The sequence below is a fragment of the Chrysemys picta genome, chromosome 7 (genome assembly GCF_011386835.1).
Source record: "Chrysemys picta bellii isolate R12L10 chromosome 7, ASM1138683v2, whole genome shotgun sequence".
NCBI classification, from domain to species: Eukaryota; Metazoa; Chordata; order Testudines; family Emydidae; genus Chrysemys; species Chrysemys picta.
The window spans coordinates 96,213,463-96,235,574 of NC_088797.1; the positions used below are offsets into that span (position 1 = coordinate 96,213,463).

At 39.2% G+C, this 22,112-nt stretch overlaps 1 protein-coding gene across 6 annotated transcripts in view; it reads left to right on the forward strand.

The window, feature by feature from the left end:
• TNKS2 (tankyrase 2) overlaps window positions 1-22,112 on the forward strand; it is a 63,489-nt gene that overhangs the window by 39,014 nt on the left and 2,363 nt on the right. For 2 of the 6 annotated variants that reach the window (XM_024107293.3, XM_005292534.4), the window contains exons 17-26: window positions 2,682-2,791; window positions 3,565-3,753; window positions 4,585-4,837; window positions 6,534-6,616; window positions 7,361-7,481; window positions 10,905-11,002; window positions 12,243-12,317; window positions 14,088-14,193; window positions 19,474-19,660; window positions 21,766-21,922. In XM_024107293.3, the coding sequence (XP_023963061.1) occupies window positions 2,682-2,791; window positions 3,565-3,753; window positions 4,585-4,837; window positions 6,534-6,616; window positions 7,361-7,481; window positions 10,905-11,002; window positions 12,243-12,317; window positions 14,088-14,193; window positions 19,474-19,660; window positions 21,766-21,922 (1,379 nt within the window). The remainder of the gene's footprint in view (window positions 1-2,681; window positions 2,792-3,564; window positions 3,754-4,584; window positions 4,838-6,533; window positions 6,617-7,360; window positions 7,482-10,904; window positions 11,003-12,242; window positions 12,318-14,087; window positions 14,194-19,473; window positions 19,661-21,765; window positions 21,923-22,112) is intronic. The other 4 variants (XM_024107294.3, XM_065552070.1, XM_042856818.2 and 1 more) reach the window with 3 other exon arrangements.

The window sequence follows — 22,112 nt, forward strand, 5'->3', positions numbered from 1 at the left end:
GTGTTGGAGAGTCTTTGATATGCAGTGTGTTCTTGATGCATGCTCCTGGCATGCCTGTTCTCCGCTTCTCACCCAGATGCTTGCAGGGAGAAGTCTTTGACACCTCCCGCTCCCCCATACTCCCCATCCTGACAAGGTCCCCCAGATCCCAGCTTACATGAGGCAGGTAAAGAGAAATTCTGACACCCAAGGGGGGCTGGTGCCCCCAGATCACATGAAGGGTGGTAGGCAAAGGGACTCAGACACTCCCAGAAAGATAAGCCCCACCCCCTTATCCTAGCTCACATGAGGGGAGGCCAGACTCCCACGTATGGGCAGTAGCCTCCCCATTTCTGGCACACATGCGCAGGCAAGGAGAGAGACAGACCTCCAAGGAGAAATAGCCCTTCCAGATTATGGTGCACACATTGGGAAGCGAGAATGTGGGGCTGGCAGGTGCCCTTGCTCCTCTTCACCAGTCTCCTTACCACTCATCTCCATGTCCCCCTTCCCAGTGTCCCTCCCCTCCCATCTCATGTAACTCTCAACCCTTCACCTGAGTCCCCCAGCCCCTCTCTCCTCCCTGCCACTCATCCCTATTTATCTCTTTCCTCATAATTCCTCCTCTACTTGTGGCAGCAACATGCCTTGAAACCTTTTCCACATTTCTGCCCTAGGGTGGGACTGGAATTAACACTGGCTGGGTAGGTGTTTTGCATTATTTTCAGTGGAATTGAGCCTATAGGTTGCCATCAGTTAAGATAATCACCATTTCTATACAGCCTAATCATGAGGAAATTTAGGCTGCTCTTTGCAAAGATAGTGAAAACTAGCTACCCTCAGTGAAGATGGTGGCACTCTGTTCTGCCAAAGAAGCAGAGGAGAGCACTGTGAGGAGCAGGTGACTATGGGAGGGAAGACAGAGAGGTTGAGATGGGAGAAGTATAAGGAAATAGAGGCAAGAAGGAGAATGTGAGGAACAGTAAACTGAGGAGATAGGGAGAGCAAATATTAAGGGAGCAGATGGAAGACATGAGATGTAGGTAGCATGGGGGAAGAATATGAGTGGGACAGGGAAGACCAGGAGGGAGAAGCAGGATAGGAGAAAGACAGAGTGGCAGTTGGATAAGTGGTGTCTTCTCCAAGCAGGCAAAGGAGAGGTTGGCACTTTGGTCCCTTTAAAATTGACCTTTGAATCCAAAATGTTCAGACCCAATTTAGGGGTGGGTGACTTGCATCTAAAGGCTCAAAAATCAGTAGGCAAACAAAAATGCAATTTGTTTCTAAATCGTATTATATTTAAGCCAGTCTCATTATTTTTGAATGCTTGTATTTGACAGTATTTTTTCTGTCACCCTCCCTCAAACCCCTACACCGCAATCTCCATTTGTCCTCTTCTCAGTGTTGCAGCCCCTAAACTCTACAGGATGAGGCAGAACTGGCAGGCAAACTCCCCCAAGCTTTCTTACTGGGCCAGCCTCTGCATTCTATAAACTTCTCATGGCTTACCTCAGGAGGGTCTCCTATGACAAGTTCATTGGCCCAAGACTGTTACAGGCTGCCATTCCAAGGGGCAAAGGGGTGAAGAGAAAAGCAGGGCTTGTGTGGATTTGCATGGGGATGTTACAGCTAGTGCTTAAACATTCCCATTTTTAAAAAACTAGGAAGTTAATGCACAAATTTTATTAGATGTTTGCTATATGCAACACAAAAGCAAGGTGTAAAAAAGTATGCTGCTTAACCGTCTGGTGGTAAAGGAATAGAGGGTATATTCTGTTGGTGGCTTAACTTTTCTTTATCTTGCTTTTTTGGTTTGGTGTCAGGTATGTTATCTGTAGTAACCTGAACTGTTAACCTGATCTTGTCAAATCTAGTGAGTTTTTAGTGAGACACCAAATCCGGATTCTCACCTGTAATGAGGAATTTCTGTGTCCTTATTGACAAGTACCCTTTCTGCTTGCCTTGCCGCCGCAATTTCTCCTTAAAACCAGGCACCAGCAAGGGGAGACAACATGTAGCTGATACCCCGCCAGGACAGTGACTTTGCTAATGTGGGGCCAGCAGAGCTGGCAGATTGCAAGGGGTTGACAGCTCGGTGGGATTCAGTAGAAAAGGTGAAGGAAGGTGGAAGAAAACATGCTGGAGAACAGAGACAGAGATGGGTGGGATGAAAGTGGGCTGTTTTTGTCAGAGGAATGGAAGCAGAATTTTCTTGTCCATCAGAATGAAGATGCTTACCTGAAGTTTTCTATTTAATTGCTCACTCCATTAGAAATATAACTCTTGGTAAATGGAGAATTTAGATTTTCCAACATCAGTGCTGATTTGAAATCAATTTTTTTTTTTTTTTGGAAATCTAAATACTCAACGCCAAATGTCTAGGTGCAGACAGTTAACACCTTTATTTTTAAGTAAAGATGTTGAATTGGAGTATGTGCTTGCTTAAACATTTGAAATATTAAAAAAACATATAGCACTCGAGTACTCTTTGCAAATTAAGTGACATTTATTATGGAATCGAATACACGGAATTAATTTATTCAATAGCTGTAGTAAATGGTTTCACACAGTATAGCACAATTTGGCTATTTATTTGCAGACTTTTTTCCCTCAGAGGTGATTTAAAAATAAAAAAAATGGTATTTAATCATAATAATTATTCTGGTGACAGTTTTTCACTTCCTTCCTTAACTGCCTGTTAGCTGGTTACAACAATTTGGAGGTTGCAGAGTACCTGTTACAGTATGGAGCGGATGTGAATGCACAGGATAAAGGAGGGTTGATTCCTCTACATAATGCTGCATCTTATGGGGTAAGAATCTCTAACTTACTATCTTTTGGAACAAATTGAAACTTCTGTAAAAAGTTGTGCTATGATGCTTTTATTTATTTATTTTATTTATTTATTTATTATTTTTTGGCATTAATTGTGTAGCCTGACAATCTCTAAAAAGCTTTTGTCATTGTGTTATAATATCACCTCATTTGGAATTACTTAAAAATTATAACTGCAGATCAAATTCAACTGACTATTGCAGAAGTGAAGTTTTTAAATTTGTAAAATTACTGTTGGAAATTATGCTGAGAAAGGTCATTCAAAAACTATCGTAAAAACAAGCAGCCTAAAAGATGTCCTGTAAAACTGCTTTTCACATGTGCATACTAGTAGAATTTCACTAGTAAAGATTTCACTTACAGTTCTGTGGGTGATCTTGTGAGATTTCAGACATCTGTGAACCCAGAGCAGGAAATAAGGCCCTTCTGCGTTTGGATGCAGTCTGGGCTACTTTCGGATTCAGGGATTTGAATTCAAGCGCTCCTTAAATTCAAAGGAGTTTTGTATTTGGGATTCTGGTTTGGTCTACTTCTGTTTTATGGAAGAAAATGACTTAATTATACACAGGTACATTATAGTTCAGAATAGTCTCTTCTGTTTTGTTAGTGTTTATTTTTTATCTTATTGTAATTTAGATCAATTCTAGGAAAATCCAGAATGAAGTTACAAAAAGGGTTGATTAATAATTCTGAGAGTTTCGGTATATTAAACTACCATCTCGGAATGTAACAGGATATTTTATTTTCCAGCACGTAGATGTAGCAGCTTTACTTATAAAGTATAATGCGTGTGTGAATGCTACGGACAAATGGGCTTTCACACCTTTGCATGAAGCAGCCCAGAAAGGAAGGACACAGCTTTGTGCCTTGTTATTGGCACATGGAGCTGATCCTACTCTGAAAAACCAGGAAGGACAAACACCATTAGACCTGGTCACCGTAAGTGATGGGATCTTTTGAGAAATTTGTGCTTAGCTGCAGCTAGTGGTTGCTCGCCTGGTTTATATAAGATGCTTTTAGACACTTTTATTCAAAGTACAAATTTGAAGTTAGTGCACAATTTATAAACTCTGGTTTCTTGGTTGTCTAAGCATTTTTGGTTATGCAAGCCAGTACACCTGAATACATCTTTTCTCTGTTCTCTTGCACAACATTACTGCAAAGTACTTCTGACTGCCTGATGGAGAAAGAAAACAAACATTGATTTGTTCCAGAATTGACATTTATCTATTTTTAATTTTATTTTGGGTACTTGATCTACCTATTTTACTGGCTAATATATTTGACCTCAAAAAACTGCGTTAGAGGTGAAATTTAGTCTAACTTTATTAAAACCTTCTCATTTTATAAAACTTAATCAGGCTATTTAAGGTTTTGTTTTAGAGTATTATAATACAATCAAAAGCTTCATATTTTCAGAGTAATACTAAATGGATCGTCTTGCTTCAAATTGGGATTTCTTATTTCTAAAGTAAATTAGTAATGAGTTTTGTTTGACCTTGTGTTTATCTGGAAAAAAGTTACAAATATCAAAACATTCATGTATTGCACTTTTAATTTAGAACATTTTTTTTTAAATCTTATTTAAGTTGTTTTGTTTAAATCTTGTTTAAATGAAAGATTGTTTTTTAATTGGTTGAAATGTTTACATTATACTTACACATTTGTTCACTATGGCTTTGGGCTTAATTTTCTCAAGTATTTAATTCCAGAAAATAACTTTGCATGGAAGGCTTCCTCCATTTTAATAAACTGTCTTTTGATATTTAGGCAGATGATGTTAACGCGCTGTTGACAGCTGCTATGCCTCCTTCTGCGTTGCCATCTTGTTATAAACCTCAGGTTATAAATGTATCTCAAACCACCGGACCTACGGCTGATTCCCTGTCTTCCGTTCCATCCAGCCCATCCAGTCTGTCTGCTGCCAGTAGCCTTGACAACTTATCTGGTAGCTTTTCTGAACTCCCTTCAGTTGTTGGTACAAATGGTGCAGAGGGAGCAACTGTTTTAGAGAAAAAGGAAGGTGAGGCTTTCTTTTGTTCTAATTGTAGATGTGAATTAATGACTCTTGAGCAGTTTATATAAATAAAGTTAAATAAAGCATGATTTTGTTGAAAAATAATTTTCTTTTTCAGTATTTTTATCTAATTTAGTGAGTTTTGTGGGTACTCTTCAGCTCTTACTAGAATTTTCAATTTATGCATTAACCATCTTCACCTTCTGTTATTATCTCTGTTTCCAACTGTGGCTTGATAAGGAGCACATAGCCAAAAGAACAAAAATTTTAACTCTTGGGCAGGGGTCTTCAAGCATTTTTTCCAGATAGACTCTTACTGATAAATCAGGTTTTAAATAGAAATCAAATAAATACATATTGGAATGGTCTTATGATACCATTTCATTGTGTATAGGTTCTAAAAGATTTGCAAGACTGATGATTTATGAACAAGGTTGCTTTAATAACTTCTGTTCATTGCTTAAATATGCAGTAGTAGTAGCTTAACACTTACTTTTTTTGGAGGCCAGAACCATGTATTTCTATTTTTATAAAGAACCTAGTGAGGGGGTAGGCAACCTTTCAGAAGTGGTGTGCCGAGTCTTCATTTATTCACTTTAATTTAAGGTTTCGCGTGCCGGTAATACATTTTAATGTTTTTTAGAAGGTGTCTCTCTATAAGTCTGTATTATATAACTAAGCTATTGTTGTATGTAAAGTAAACAAGGTTTTCAAAATGTTTTAGAAGTTTCATTTAAAATTAAATTAAAATGCTGATCTTATGCCGCCAGCCTGCTCAGCCCGCTGCCAGCCTGGGGTTCTGTTCACCTAGGCCGGCAGTGGGCTGAGCGGGGCCTACGGCCAGGACACCAGCTGGCAAGGGGCCGGCAGCTGGGACCCCAGACCTGGGGGGGGGGGCCTCAGGGGTCATGGTAGAGAGCTGGGTGTGAGGGGGGGGTGCAGGGCAGAAGGCTGGGTGTGTGGGGGGGGGTTCAAGGGTGAGGGCAGAGGGATGGGGGCTGTGGGGGTGCAGAGCAGAAGGCTGGGGAGGGTGGGGGGATGCAGGGCAGAAAGCTGGGTGTGTGTGTGCGTGGGGGGGTCAGGGCAGAGGACTGGGGTGCTTGGCTCGTGGGAGTGCTCCCAGCCCCCTGCCCTGACCGGCTCATGGTCCCATCCCTACCTCTTCTCTGCCTCCTCTACGGAGCAGCGAGCATGCTGCCGCTCGGCTCTGCTCCGCTCCCTCTCCCCTTCCCCCTTGCAAGGGCCATCAGCTGATCGGTGCAGGGAGAGGGAGGGGGAGGAGGAGGAGGGACAGGAAAGCACCATGCTGGGGGAAGAAGCGGGGGAGGGGGGAAGCTTGGCTGCCGCAGGACCAAGTTTCTGCCTCCTGCCCCCGCAAGGGAGAACAGTGGGCGGGAGGGGGCTGAGTGGGGCTGGGGACCGGGATCAAGGTAGGCAGCGGCGTGCCAGTCAAAATCGGCTTGCGTGCCGTGTTTGGTACGCGTGCCTTAGGTTGCCGACCCCTGACCTAGCGTGTTCTAGGTGCCACCAGAAACAGTAATATATAATTGTGTCTTCTTAGTAACTTAAATATTTTCTTAATGTTACCAATCTCTTAAAAATTCTTGTATTTCCCCTTATTGCAGAAGTGTAAGTATGGAATATACTGTGTTTTAGATAATATGAATGTGAAAGTATCTTATATATTCTTCTTTATATTCAGTTCCAGGTGTAGATTTTAGCATAAATCAGTTTGTGAGGAATCTTGGACTTGAACATCTGATTGACGTATTTGAGAGAGAGCAAGTGAGTAGCTGTGTACAAATACTGGGTTAGAAAACTCTACCAGTGGGTTCCTTTTTCAAGTGGGAGGAGGAATAGTACTTGTAATTTAAGACCAACAGGTTAAGTTTCTGTTTCTGTTATCTTAGCACAGGTGATGAAGTCAGTAGGAAGTGAATATCATGAAATTATGAGTAGTAATTATGAAGGTGTAGACTATTCTGTTAGCTTTGTAATATATTCTGAAAGTGAAATTCCCCAGTCAGGGAAGTGACTCTTGCAGTACCACTGGCCTATTTTTTAGGTAGGGTCATGCAAAGTGATGAACAAAAAAATGGGGAAGGTAACAGCAATTCTACTATGACTTGTAGCATGTTTTATGTTATTCAAAAGCAAAATTTCATGGTAGGGAAAACAGTAGACACAAAGCCAAGGATGAACTGTTACATTAAAACATTCAGAATGTGACTCTTGTTACCATTAATCTAATTTTATTTTAATATACTTATAAAATATCTTCACTTGTTTTATGGCTTGTTTTATAACTATGGCTTGTTTTAAAACTTCCCTAATTTTTCTTCTGCTGCACAATATACAGGTCTCCAGGGGTTGCATATCTGTACACCACTCTGTTTTATAACCTAACTAAATTGTCATAAATTTTATTTCTGAGGTTATTATTGATCCTTTCTAATGAAATATTTGTCATGAAATTTTTATTAAAATGTATACAGCAATCTAAACAAAGGATATTGTGCTTTGCTATAGATAACACTGGATGTATTGGTTGAAATGGGCCACAAAGAGTTAAAGGAAATTGGGATCAATGCTTATGGACATAGGCATAAAATCATTAAAGGAGTTGAGAGACTGATCTCTGGACAGCAAGGTATATTTTTATTGAATTACTGAAGTGGCACTGCTTTAATATAGAGTTCATTTTTATAAACTTTACCAGTTTTGTTCCAAATCATCTCTTCTTAGAAAGAGCTGATAATGCAGTTCTTTATACCACAAAATGTAAAATTGTGCTTACTGGCAATATACACTGTCTTTCAACTTGAAGCTCGTGTGAGAAGCTTTCATTAGTGGTATAAATTATCATGAACACCAGCATTCAGTTGCCTTTAATATTTGACTGCTTTATCATGGTCATTGTCCACGTTTACTTTCATTAGTTGGATTGTAGATTTAGAGAACTTTGATTGTAAGTGTTTTGGGACAGGGACTATTTCTTTGTTCTGTTTGTACCTACACAATGGGGTTCTGGTCAGTGACTGGGGTTCTTATGTGCTACCACAATACAGATTGAAAAGTGAATTATTATTTACTGAGTGACACGGGCTGTGTCCTTTTTCCCCAAAAGGATAATTGAAGTTTTAAAATATTTTCTTTAAAAAAATAGTTGGTATCTTTCCAGTGGAGCTGAAATTAGCATAGCTGCTTTGTTTAACAACTTCAACTTGCGTTGAGTTTTATGATAAAACTTCTTTATTTTGCAGCATTGTTGATGACAGCACAATCATAGGAATAACATGTTTTGTTGGACTACAGCTGAAGAAAAAAATAAAGAGCACACTGTATTGATTCTGTCATATTGAAACATTGGCTACTATTGTCTCACTACATTTCATAGAAATGGAATAATATTAGTTAGAATTGGTTGGATTTTTTTTCTCTAGACACCATCTGTGGATTCTCACTCCCAAATCTGGACTCTAGTATAAAACAGGCAGAACTCCCCATACTCTAAAGGGTTTTTTTGGCCCTAAAGGGCAGCAGTAGTAATCAGGGCCACAAGACAACCACTTCATCATGTTCAGGTATCTCCCTGGAGCTTCAATAGCTGTCCCTTGAACAATCAGTTGCTTCTTAATTGCCGTCAGTGAAGGTGTTCTGGGTGGGAGCTATCTCTTCAGCTGCCAGTCTGTTCCTGTTTCCAGTGTAGTTTTACACTGCTGTAAGTATCATTTTATACAGTGTCCTTGCTTTCCAATTGGGTCTCATCTGTTCTCTTTGAATTTGCAGTCAAACACTCTAGCCAAAGAACATCGCGGGGTCCCTGGAGTCCTGGTCTTGCAGTTTGCGCAGGTTCTTTAGAGATTTTCAGCATTTTTGCCTTAAAAGGCCTTAGCATTGTCATCTCTAGATGTTCAACTCCTTACCTGAATATTTCAGAGCTTTACCTCAAAGCCTCATTTGACTTAATACTCAAGCTGTGGAGCTTTCCTCAGGTCTCTGTGCTTTGCCTCAGTGTTCTGGTGCTTTAGCACATTTGCATCAGTGTTTTAGCACCCTTCCCTGGATACAGTGGACCCATTGTTTCAGGATTAACTAGAACTTTCTTTTGGAGCTTCATTTTGATGCTTTTCTTGTTAAGTCAAAGTGTCTTGCCCCCAGACACTTTTATATAATTTGCTAAGTTCCAGCCACAGACCAATGAGCATAGGCTCCCAGCAGAGAGTTCCAGAGGAAAACCCCTAGTCAAGTGTTTGCTGACTGTTCAAACATCATGGGCTCCTGGCAGAAAGCATTGCTGGGATGCCCAGTGTTGAGCTGCAGTCAGTTGTTAATGCACATGCAGCTAACTGCCCAGAGCAGTGATGGGGAACCCAGTATCTCGCTGCAGCAACCTGCTCATGTATCCTGGGCAGGCCATTGCATAAGGACTTCTGGTGTAGAGCATCTCGCTGGGTTCTTAAATCCAATAAATGATTGCCAGTTATTTGCCAACTCATTCAGAATTCTTGGCATTATCAGAATTGGTGTTGATCTCCATATCACGCTGCAGTTGTTTGTTGGTGTATTTGGAGCTTTCAAGAGAGAGGGTCCTGAGAATAGCCAGCATCAGACTTTGGCTTCCTGGGTTTGGAGACTGCCTTAAAGTTCTCTTACTGCTCTGCAGCATGATCTGAGCTAGAAACACTTGCAGTCGAAGGTAGTAAATACTGTAAAAAACCCAAAGTAGAACTCAGCACAGTCAAAGAGTTCTTGTGTAGAGGTGAGAGCTTATGCTTCAAGAGTCAGCTCTCTTCTGTGTGTGAAGCCCTGATCTCATCACCAGCAGTTTTTGGTGCCTTCTGCACATAGTCTGGTTGCAACCATTGTTTCAGTCCTTAGATTTCATGCTGAACTACTTTATCTCATCCTGACCCCATAGATAACTGGATTATGTGGCAGCTCCACCAGAAATACATCAGCCTTATGGCTCAGGATGTTTGTGGGCCACAAGGATATGCTAGAGCCAGAAGATGGTCTCATGCCCACATCTGTATTTGTAGTTTCCAAAGCATATGAATTGGGCACATGCAATTCAGAAGAGACCATTGGGTCAGTATGTTCTAAACCTTTCTGCATACTTTCTTCCTAGAGAATTATGGATCAGGTCCCCTTCTCAAAGGAGAAATGGGAGGTCTGAGGAAGAAGGAACTGCTTGGGACAGCCAGAATAGGCCACATTAGCAAGGATGTCTTATCTACTTCAGAGGTGCTCTGATATGTCTAGATACTAATTCTTATAGTAATAAGGGCCCTGACAAAGGTACACCTCATTCTATCCCATTTTAAGGACCCTCTCTGTTATGGTATGACTTCTGAGAGAGAAGAGTGATACTTGCCTGATGTATTTGAGCAAGTGCTCTAATGCTCAATGTGAGAAATCTTATTGGTAGATGGGGAAAGAAGTCTTGCAGAAGTCACACATACTTGCGCCCCCCGCCCCCTTCTCCCCTTAGAGTTTGGATGGGCTTCTGTTTAGGTCACAGATACCTGTACTTTAAGTCTTTCTGCTTCTGAAGCATGATTTTTCTGTAAAATGTTAGGTGACAGACCTATTACTTTAGGGATCCTTTACTCGGTACTCAGCTAGCGACTGACTGACTGGAATGTTTCAGGGTTGGCAGAGGTCTCAGGTGGTGCACAATCACTTGTGGGGATGAGGGAAGTTGGCTTATGGCCGTGGCCACCACTACTACCATTAAGGACCTGTAGATTCTGTCTGTGTTTAGCTAGGAAGCTGAGGCCAAGAAATGAGTATCCTGCATGATATCTTCAGAGGAGCAGAATTACAAAGGCAAATCAAAATAGGTTTTAAAAAACTAAAACTTTAAACTACTTAAGATCCCAAAACCATGGCAGAAGTGAGACTTAAACTGAAAGTTAATATAACTTTAAAATCACAAATGTTCCCCTTTTCTTGACCTTTGTCTCTATATGGCATCTTCTATCTTTTCATTCCTGGGAAATTGAGCTATGCCTGTGTTTTTAATTTTTGTTCTCTGCGTCTGAAATATGTGCGTTCATTGTATTTATAGGTCTTAACCCATACCTGACTTTGAATACTTCTGGTAGTGGAACAATTCTTATAGATCTCTCTCCTGATGATAAGGAATTTCAGTCAGTGGAAGAGGAGGTATGTTTTGCTGCCTAGCATCTCAAATTCTTTTTGGCATTGTCACTTATGGGTAGACGCATGAGTTCCAGTAGACTATTAATATAAGACTCAAATACTGCTAAACATAATGGATTAAAGCTTGCATCAAGACACTTATTCCATTTTCCTTTGTCAGTGCTGTCCCACTGTTATAATCCATGCTTGACATGTCCACGATTTAGCATACAATAAAACCTCAGAGTTATGGACACCTCGGGAATGGAGATTGTCCGTAACTCTGAAATGTTCATGACTGTGAACAAAATGCAGCTCCGACTCCAGCAGTTCACACTCCAGGCCAGGTTCCAGGTTCCCCCTGCGTGTGGGGGTGAAGTTAGGGTTGGGGACAGGCAGCCCAGGTGTGTCTACCTTTTAAGATGCAATACAGGCACACTACAGTATTTGCTTTGATTTTTAATTTTTTTGGTCTCTGCTGCTGCCTGATTGGTTACTTCCGGTTTCACATGGTGTTCGGTTGACTGGTCAGTCCGTAACTCTGGTGTTCATATCTTTGAGGTTGTACTGTATGTCTACACTGCAAACTGGAGGTATAATTTCCAGCTTGAGGAGACATACCAGCACTATCTCTAATTGAACTGGCATATTAAAAATGTAAGTGTAGCCGCTGCAGCAGGCTGTGTATCAATCCAAGGCACTAGGTACGTACTCAGGCAGCTAGCCCCTTCCATTGCTCTTACTGCTGTGGTTGCATGTCTGTTTTTAGTGCATTCACTCAATCAGAGCTACCACATTTGTGTCGTCTTGAGCTAGAAATTACTGCTCCAGCCCAAAGTGTTAAGTGGCAAGACCCTTTGTCTCTCTTAATGTCGCTCCTTCTAGTAACATACTTGAGAGGTCTCCATCTGAAGTGAAATTATTTCTGCAGCATGGAAATCTTCACTACAGTCATTTCCCTACATACCAGACCCAGTTTCTAATCAATTCTTTCTCTACTTTCTGCCCAGCATTTTAATAATTGCACAGCATGTGATTCTAAGTAGATGTGATCAGTTAAAGAGCGTAAATTAAGAACTATCACTGCATGTTCCACAAAGTATTCAGAATCTCTGAAGTTTTGTAGAAAAATCACAAAACCTGTGCTAATTTTTAGCTAATAGGTGTCTTCTGTTTTTAAGAATAGAATCAACTGTTCTGATTATTACAAAGAATATTGGAATATTTGTCCAAAATATACAGCCTTAAAACTCTTATTCTTCAGATGCAAAGTACAGTCCGAGAGCACAGAGATGGTGGGCATGCTGGTGGAGTGTTCAACAAATACAATTTTCTGAAGGTAACATTCACATTTTTATAGTTCTTAAATGATAGCTATGCGCTCAACCCTTTAGTTCATTTTCATTGGTTAGTATGACTATTAAAATATGTAGATTTGCTGCTAAATATAGACTTTACATTAATTTTAATGCTTCTTTTTGCTAACCAGGAGGATACACTATGTCTACACATTTATTTAAGCAATTATATAGCTCAATGTATGTTTGTTCTGATTCTTCATTTTTATATTTTATTATGTTAGAAAATGATCATTTATTTACTAGAAGATAATTTTATATTTGAGACATCTGTCAAGCTGCATTTGGATGGAAATTGGAAATATATTAAAATGCATAAAAACGCCATTTATTTATTAGTTAAATAAAGCTACCTTTCAATGTGCTGGATACATAAGGTAAAAAAGTAAGCTTATTAAAACATGTTTTGCTTCTAAAAATAAAGTTTTTAAACAAAGGAAGTATTAACTGTAGTTAGTGAATTGACAGATTATTTCTGGTCACCATGCATCAGATTTTCAAAAGGATTTTGGCAGTTAAAAGATGCAAATAGGCACCTTATGGAATTTTTAGAAGTGACTATGAAGGTTAGGTGCCTGACTCCTATTGAAATCATTGGAGTGGAAATCAGTGGGTATTAGGTGCCTATCTGCATTTTTAGGTGTTTAAAATCTGTTCCCTTGTCCTGCAGGATTTTAGAATTAGTGGATCTTCTCCTCTCCCGCTTGCTTTTTATTCATAGATTGGAAGAGGAAAACATGCTTTCTGCAGTCTAGCATCTCTCATATATGGGATAGTCATTTCCTGTCTGCAGTTTCTGGGGGCAATTCAGCCCTTGTAATGACTGAAAATAATATAGCTATGTAATGCAGAACATGGGCATTGTGATATATTTAGAAAACTTCAGTTGAACTCAAAAATTAAAGATGTTTTCCCCCTGATTCTATATATAATTTAAAAAGCATCATCCTTTAACTCATTAAGATTTGAGGAAGGCTCACTGATACATCATATTACTTTATTTATTTAAATAGTTGTAATTGTTTATAGCAAGGTAGGGCCTTAATATAGGTTGTAATTATTTAAAATTTAATTTTAAATCTGTTTATTTTTAAAAAGAGAAATGTATTTAAATTAAATTTCAAAAAAATCAAATTTGTTTTGAAAAAATCATCAGTTTTTGTCCACCAGGACTGGAGGGGCAGGATTTAGAATGAGACTGAGAACAGAAATGGAGTGGTGGTACAGGGTCTTGAAGGTGGTGATAAGCAGCTTGAATTAATATGGAAAGTGAGGAAGCTAGTAAAGAAATCTAAAGAAGGGGGTTAGCAGTACTTTGAATGGAGGGAGAGAATTATTTTATCAAAGTTTGGATGGATTGGGGGTTGCAATCTAAAAAATCCCTTTGATCTAGTTCGTTTAAACTTTCCAAAAAATTCTTAAGTTGTGACTAAGCCTGATAAGTGTCAGTCTAAAAACTTTAGAGAGATCACTGAACAGTGGTTTAGAACAGAATGGCTTGGTTAACTTAGGTTTATGGTGATGATTTTACTCACTATATCATGCTATGAGAAGAATTGAATTGAATTCCTTAGAACCTGAGAGAGAGAATCTCTTTTCTTCTCTAGAAATTTGACTACTTGTTCCCAGTTTTGGAGTGGATCTATTGTGATATACCCACTGTGCATCAAAATGTCTGTCAAATGATAAAGCAAAAAATTGGAAGGTCTTGTCTTCAAAATAGAATTTGAATTCTGATTTAATTATTTCAGATTCAAAAAGTTTGTAACAAAAAACTCTGGGAAAGATACACTCACAGGAGGAAAGAAGTTTCTGAAGAAAACCATAACCATGCTAATGAAAGGATGCTGTTTCATGGTAAGAACTTTGAAATTTAAATTTTCTTCCATGCTGTTAATCTTGGTGGGAATATTTTTGTTGGTGCCAAAAATTTAGGTAAATTTGCTATATAATTAACGACTGGAAATAAAAATGTAGATCAGAGTTAAGTTTTTCATAATTTTGATAAATCCTGTTACCAGTATTGCATGTTATCACAGAGGTGACAACTATAGCTATATCTATTCTAATTCCCATTTTCAGTTGCCTTGTAATTTTGAACCCTTTGCTTTTTTTGCTTAAATTTTCCTGCCTTGTCTTTGCCCAAAGAAAAGTATGGATTTTTTGGGGGTTTTGTTTGGTTTGATCAAAAATAGAAAAACAAGTCAGAAGATTCAGTTTGAAGGGGGTAGGAGTGAGGAAACTTTCTTACAATTTGTTTTACCAACTCTGACCAAGATGGATTTTACATTTGGCATGTTAGCTCTTGTTCAAAAGTGTCTTCTTGAGCTCCAGTGAAGTTAAGTTTTGATTTGACAGTTATAACCTATTGAAAATTGTTCCCTGCATATGCATAGTGACTCAGTAAATGGCTAAGTTAGCTGCACATTCACTGAAGTAAAATCTGCACAACTCTCTACTGCAGAGCTTATAATTTGGTGGGATAAGGTGGTCCAGTGGTGTCCGTTGTAAGCATCTTGGATTTTTTTATTTGAAAACAAAAAATAGTTCAGACTAATCAAAATTCAGAATGTGAATTAAGATTGCATGTCCAACCTTAATTCTTCCCCTTGTGGATATGCATTACGATAGTTACATGATTGCAAACTTTCTCTAATACAATTTAACATTTTCTTCTATAACCACAGATATACATGTTTGTATGGTATCTTAGATATTTTAATTCTTGTAAACTTACACTATTTCATAATGGTCTTCCATATTTTTGACAGATTTTTTTTTACATAATTAAATTCCTCAGAGAAGATAACAGTGTGTAGCCATGCAGTTTGCAATTTTTTCCCAACTAGTAGCACAGTCTGCCTTAGCTATAACTTGGGATCAGAAAGAAACTACAACACTACCTTGGTGACAGACTTATGATTTATATATGCCAACAAACCTTTGCTATCACTCCTGTTATACTTCATCTGTAGTGTGTTGTGTAAGAACAGTTTGTGTATTTGTCATATAAAATCTTTTAATGAATTCTGGCTGTCATAAACAGATAGTTATGGGTTAGTGCCTCTTTTACCTGTAAAGGGTTAAGAAGTTCACCTAGCCTAGCTAACACCTGACCAGAGGAACCAATGTGGGGATAAGATGTCTCAAAAGGAAGGAGGGAAGTTTCCTTTGTTTAGAGTCAGTTTCAGTTTTGACCGGCGTGGGAAAGCCCCACTAATCAGCCTCTTATCAAGTAGTGAGTATTAGTGAAGGGAATAAATAGGTTTATGTTTATTTTCTTTGTAACTTGTCTTGGGCATTAGGGAATAATCAAATTGGGTATTTTTTGTGTAACTAAGTTTTTTCCCAGGGGAACATCCTCTGTGTTTTAAATCTATTGTCTGTGAGATCAGCTGGTATGCTGTCTCCCAGAGGGTTTTCTTTTACCTTTCTTTTCTTTAATTAAAAGTCTTATTTTTAAGAACCTGATTAATTTTTCCTTGTGTTAAGATCCAAGGGGATTGGATCTGGACTCACCAGGAATTGGTGGGGGAAAGAAGGGGGGGATGGTTAAATTCTCCTTGTGTTAAGATCCAAGGGTTTGGATTGGTGTTCACCAGGAAATTGGTAAGAAGTCTCTCAAGGCTACCCAGGGAAGGGAGTTAGTACTTGGGAGTGGTGGCAGCAAAACCAGGTCTAAGCTGGTAATTCAGCTTAGGGGTTCACATGCAGGTCCCCATATCTGTACTCTAAAGTCCAGAGTGGGGGTGAAACCTATATAAGACACCAACAGTGTATATCTAAAGCTGTAGAAAAATGTGACATAGCTCACAAATAGTATGTGATCTTGTAATTAAAGCTCATGGTCTTGTTCACATACAAAGGGGTCAGCTGCTGATGATGCAACTTTGTCATTTCCCAGCTGAGTGCTTAACAGTGTAACTTTAGTGTTTCTTTCATACAGGCTTTGGATGGGCATAATAATAACATAGAAATTATCATACTAGATCAGACCAGTGATTTGGTATTCTGTCTCTGAAAATGGCCGGTATCAGCCCAGAGGAAGGTGCAAGCAACCCTTTAATGGTATAACCCATCTGGAAGGGAAGTTCTTCCTAACCTGGTCAGATAGTGGTTGGATTATGTCCTGCAGCATGAGCACTTATATCCCTTACAATTCTGTATCTATTTAACGTGATAATGGATGTTTACATATATGTTCCCCTTTTTTAATCCTGCTAACTTCTTAACGTCAGTGATATCTTGTGATGGTTCCACAAGTTGTTAATGAGTTTGTATATTTAAAAAAAAAGCTGCTATTTTTCATTTTCTATTTCTATTTCACGTCTCCTTGTTCTTGTATTACACAGAAGGTAAATAAGAGTTTTTGATTTACTTTCAGTATAACATTTCTTATTTTACATAAGTCTCAATTCTGTCATGTCCTCTCTTGTTCATCTCCTCTCTGAACAAAACAGTCCTAATAATCCTAGAACTACCTTTATATTTACATGTAATTTTAAAAGCCTTTTTAGTAAAAAGGTGCATCTTTGTGAAACTGAATACGTCGGGTGTCTCTAGAGATAAGTGCTGCAATGCAGAGCACCTTCCAATTTGAATGGGTAATTTAAGATTAAATGTTATGATCAATACTCAACTTAAATAACTAAACATTGCTTTGCAGAGGCAGAAGTGGTTAAAAAATATTTACATAAATCAGATCATAGGTACTGGAACACTGCGCAGTCACGGACTTGAAGTGGTTTCTATCATATACAGTTTACAGTTTAGTTCAAATTGTTCCTGAACCTCTGAATTAGATGTATTCAAGTCAGCAGGGCCTGATAAAATTCATCCTAGGGTACTTAAGGAACTAGCTGAAGCAGTCTTGGAATGATTAGCAATTATCTTTGAGAATTCATGGAGAACTCCAGAGGACTGGAGAAGGGCATACGTACTAGTACCTATCTTTAAAAAAGGGGGCAAAGAGGACTTGGGGAATCAGACTAATCAGCCTAACCTCAATATTTGGGAAGGTACTAGAACAAATTATTAAACAATCAGTTTGTAAGCACTAGAGGATAATAGGGTGGTAAGGAATAATGAGCATGAATTTGTCAAGAAAAAAGCGTGCCAAACCAGTCTAATTTCTTTTCTTGACAGAGTTAGGATAGGAGAGAAGCAGTAAACATGATGTATCTTGATTTTTAGTAAGGCTTTTGACACAGTTCCACGTGACATTCTCATAAGCAAACTAAGGAAATGTGGGCTAGATGAAATTACAAGTAGGTGGGTGCACAACTGGCTGAAAGACAGTACTCAGAGTAGTTATCGATGGTTCTTTGCCAAACTGGGAAGCCGTATCTAGTGGCGTTCCACAAGGGTCAGTCCTGTGTCCAGTACTGTTCAGTATTTTCAATAATGACTTGGATAACAGAGTGGAGGGTATGCTTGTAAAATTTGAGGATTATACCAAGTTAGGAGGGGTTGCAAGCACTTTGGAGGATAGGATTAGAATTCAAAAGTACCTTGACAAATTAGAGAATTAGTCTGAAATCAGCAAGATGAAATTAAATAAAGACAAGTGGAAAATACTTCACTTATCAAGGAAAAGTCAAATGCACAACGACAAAATGGGAATGACTGGCTAGGTGGTGGTATTGCTGAAAAGCATCAGGAGATTATAATGAATCACAAAATGAAATAAGAATCAATGATATGATACAGTCGCAAAAAGGGCTAATGTCAGTCTGGGATGTATTAAAAGGTGTGTTATATGTAAGCCATGAAACGTAATTGTCCCACTCTACTTGGCACTAGTGAGGCCTCAAATGGAGTACTGGGTGCCACACTTTAGGAAAGTTGTGGCCAAATAAGTCCAGAGGATAACAGAAATGATAAAAGGTTTAGAAAACCTGACCTGTGAGGAAAGGTTAAAAAACTTTGGTATGTTTAGTCTTGAGAAAAGAAGTCTGAGAAGGGACCTGAGATGTCTTCAAATAGGTTAAGGGCTGTTACAAAGAGTATCGTGATCAGTTCTCCATGTCCACTAAAGGTAGGACGAGGTATTGGGCTTAATCTGCAGCAAGGGAGATTTAGTTTAGAGGTTAGGAAAAGGTTTCTAACTACAAGGGCAGATAAGTTCTGGAATAAGCTTCCAAGAGAGGTTGAGGAATCCCTATTATTGGTGTTTTTTAAGAACAAGTTGGACAAACACCTATCAGGGACGGTCAAGGTTAATTTGTTCCTGCCTCAGCACAAGGGGCTAGACTGGATGACTTCTCAAGGTCCCTTCCAGCCCTACATTTCTATACTTTTAAGAATCCTTCTCCTTACCCTCGGTTGTTGAATGTGATCAGAGCTGCTGTGCAGATACTACAGCCTTAGGGTTGAAGGAAGCTCTGCAGCTCTAGTGCATCCTCAGTGTTGGAAAGAAACAGAATCTGTGAGCTTCTCTACATTGCCACGGAGGCTGGACTACAGGGGTGTGAATAGCAGTGCACACCGAAGTGCTGCACTGTAAATCCCCCGAGTAGTTACATTAATGTGAACTAGGATCCTTTTAGTTTGTGCCCACAGTATCCATACAGTAGCATTATGGTGCAGCACTTTGGTGCACACTGCTAGTATGAATAGCAGTGTGCACCAAAGTGCTGCACACTTGGGTTGCCAATCCTCCAGGATTGTCCTGGAGTCTCCAGGAATTTAAGATTAATGTTTAAAGATTATGTCATGTGATGAAGTCTCCAGGAATATGTCCAACCAAAATCCCCATAGACCAAACTATCCAGGGTGACTTGTAGGCCTAAGCTCTACAGAAAGGGTGTCCAGTGCCTATGCAGCTTTCCCTGTAAAGACAGGTCAGGAATTGTCCCTAGATATCTAATATTTTGTGAATGTAACAATGTACACTGCTGTAATACAGTGGATATTAAGTGTTTGCTGTGGCAGACTGATACTGCATCACATAGTTGCTCTGACTTGTTAAAAATGTATCGATTTCAACAAAAGGTAACTTTACTGGTAAATCTTAGGGTTTTTTGGGAGGGTAGGATATAACACTCAATAGGCTCTTGAAATGATTTAATAATTAGTGATTACGTAAAAACTGTAGGTGATTAATTTAAATGTTTTTCCTTACTAATTTACTTCTAGGTTCCCCATTTGTGAATGCAATCATTCATAAAGGTTTTGATGAGAGACATGCATACATAGGTGGAATGTTTGGAGCTGGGATATATTTTGCTGAAAACTCTTCCAAAAGCAATCAGTATGTATATGGAATTGGAGGTGGCACTGGATGCCCAGTTCACAAAGATCGATCTTGTTATGTTTGTCACAGGTAAGTTACAATACTTTATACCTCAATCATTCATACCAAGAAATCTGATTTTTCAAGTGCAGCCTGTGTTAGAGGCAGTCAAGTCCCCAGCAGAATCTTTGAAGAAAGACTATATAGCTCAGTAGAGATGTCTGCCTATGCACTAACAGTTAAAACAGATAGTACTGCTATATGAGTTTTGGTTGCCACCTTTTAAAGCTGTAGTGCAAACTTAAAAGAGCCGGGGAGGGGCAATGGAGATAGTTAAAGACATTGTAAGACTTACCTCCTTTCAGATCCCAAAACCCAGAATTGTGTAGCCTGGAAATGAAAAGAGAGGATTTGCTAGAGATTTTTAAAAGTATGAAAGATACAGTAAAAATTGATCAATAATTATTTTTCTGCCAGACAGTGCACAAACAAGGAGACTTCTAGAAGAGCACAGTACTTGCATATTATGTGGTTCATGGCGGGAGAGGTGTCCACTAGATGAGTCGAGATTATGATCATCCTGTATTTCTTTCAAGATGAGCTCAGTAATGTTGACCCCACCTTGTAGGTTCAGATCTTGATCCTTAGTGCTCTGAGGAAGCGCAAGGTAGATTGGTAGAACGTCCCTTCCCACGAGTTTCTGGGTTTCTAAAAGCATTCTTCTTGTGTCTCTCTGGTTTCCCCTTGGAACCTAAATCTCATGCTTTAGAAACTTAGCACCTCCTTGTGAGCTGAGAGGTTTCAAAGACTTAAGCTTTCTCACTGTTCAGTGTTCCCGTTGGCAGTCACTTCAACCAGAAATGGTGATGAAATTGCAGCCTTGTCCTACCATTGTCCCACTGGCTTCCAAAGTGGTAGTTGGAACTTGCTTCAGTTTCCTTCCTAAGACTTGTGCCCCTTTTCATTTGAAGCAAGGCAAAACTCTCCAAGCTTCTTTGATAGGCTCAGCCGAAGAAGAGAAAGATATGACACTCTAGATTTGAGGAGGACTCAGGATTCCCTTCAACAGATCAGACAAGAGGGACTTACTTCTTGCTGTATGTGAAAGGTTTGAAAAGGGGCAAGAAGTGTCTTGAATGAGCACAGCCCAACAAATTGGCTCCAGTATTTAGTTGACCTACAAAGCTGCTGAGACTCCTTTCCTGGACTTACTCCGCTTAGGCAGTTGCTGCTTCCTGGACAGAACAAAGAGAAATGTCATTCGAGCTATATGAGTTACCACCTTGACCGGCCCATTTGTCATCTGGTCAGCAAATGCATTTTTGTTTACAGTGTATTAAGAGCTGTGCTGCCAGGAGCCACCTTCCTTTGGGGAGGAAACAGGAAATTCAGTCTTCCTATTCTTTGGTCCTCTCTGTTGCCCCCACCCTCTTCCCAAGTTAGCTGTAGGTCTCCTGACCATCCCTTCCAGGAGTATGTGGGAACACTGGTGGTTCCTCTTTTATAGTCTGTACTGTTGCTGGTTGTGCCACGGAACGCAAATGTCCAAGGAAGTTGAAATCAAGCATATGAACTTCAGTGGTGTGTGAAACATAATTACATTTCTTATCCAAGTATTTAGATAACAATTGGAGATACATAAGGAAATGTGTCCTTGTATCCCTTTCTATAAAACAAAAAAAGCAACCACATCTAATATACTGACCGATTCCGATACGTGGTGGGTTTAATTTGAGCTAGGGTTTGTAGTAGACCTGTTTGTAGTTGGCCCTGGTAATAGTTTGAATATGGCGTCCTTCTCTGAGACAGATACACAAATTTTAGTGTTAGGAACTACTACATACTTTTATGTAGACTTCATCTGTTTGTCTGAGTGACATATACTTTCCCAAAAAATAAAGAACTGAGGTGACAGTCTTTGAGTTCACTATTAAACATTCTATTTCCACAAACGATTAATATAACATGCATTGTGTGTAGTCAGAAAAATCTCTGGAGGTTGGGGAAAGGAACCAGGACTGAAAAAGGGGAACATAATGTTATGGATAAAACTTCAGAATTTGTGGAATATGAAAAATGGCTAAAGAGGTTTAAAGTTACCGTTCTCTCTCTCTGAACAGAGCTTTTGAATGACCAAGAAATGTTTTTCCTACTTTCCAAACATTTTTGGTTGTAAAAGTTTTTCTTTACTATAGGCAGTTGCTGTTTTGCCGTGTAACATTGGGCAAGTCTTTCTTGCAGTTCAGTGCAATGAAAATGGCTCATTCCCCTCCAGGACATCATTCAGTTACTGGTCGACCTAGTGTAAATGGACTGGCTTTAGCAGAGTACGTCATTTACAGAGGAGAACAGGTAATGGGGTTTTTTTTTGTTTTCTTGTCAAGATATACTTAATTTTAAGAAGCCCAAATGCCATTTTTCACTGATATGCCATTGACACTGAACCTCTTTTTTTGATTTATTGGGGTTTGTCTTTCAGTGCATATAAATAAAACCTACGCTTTTAAAGTTGAGAATCACAGGTCCTTATTTACTGAAAACT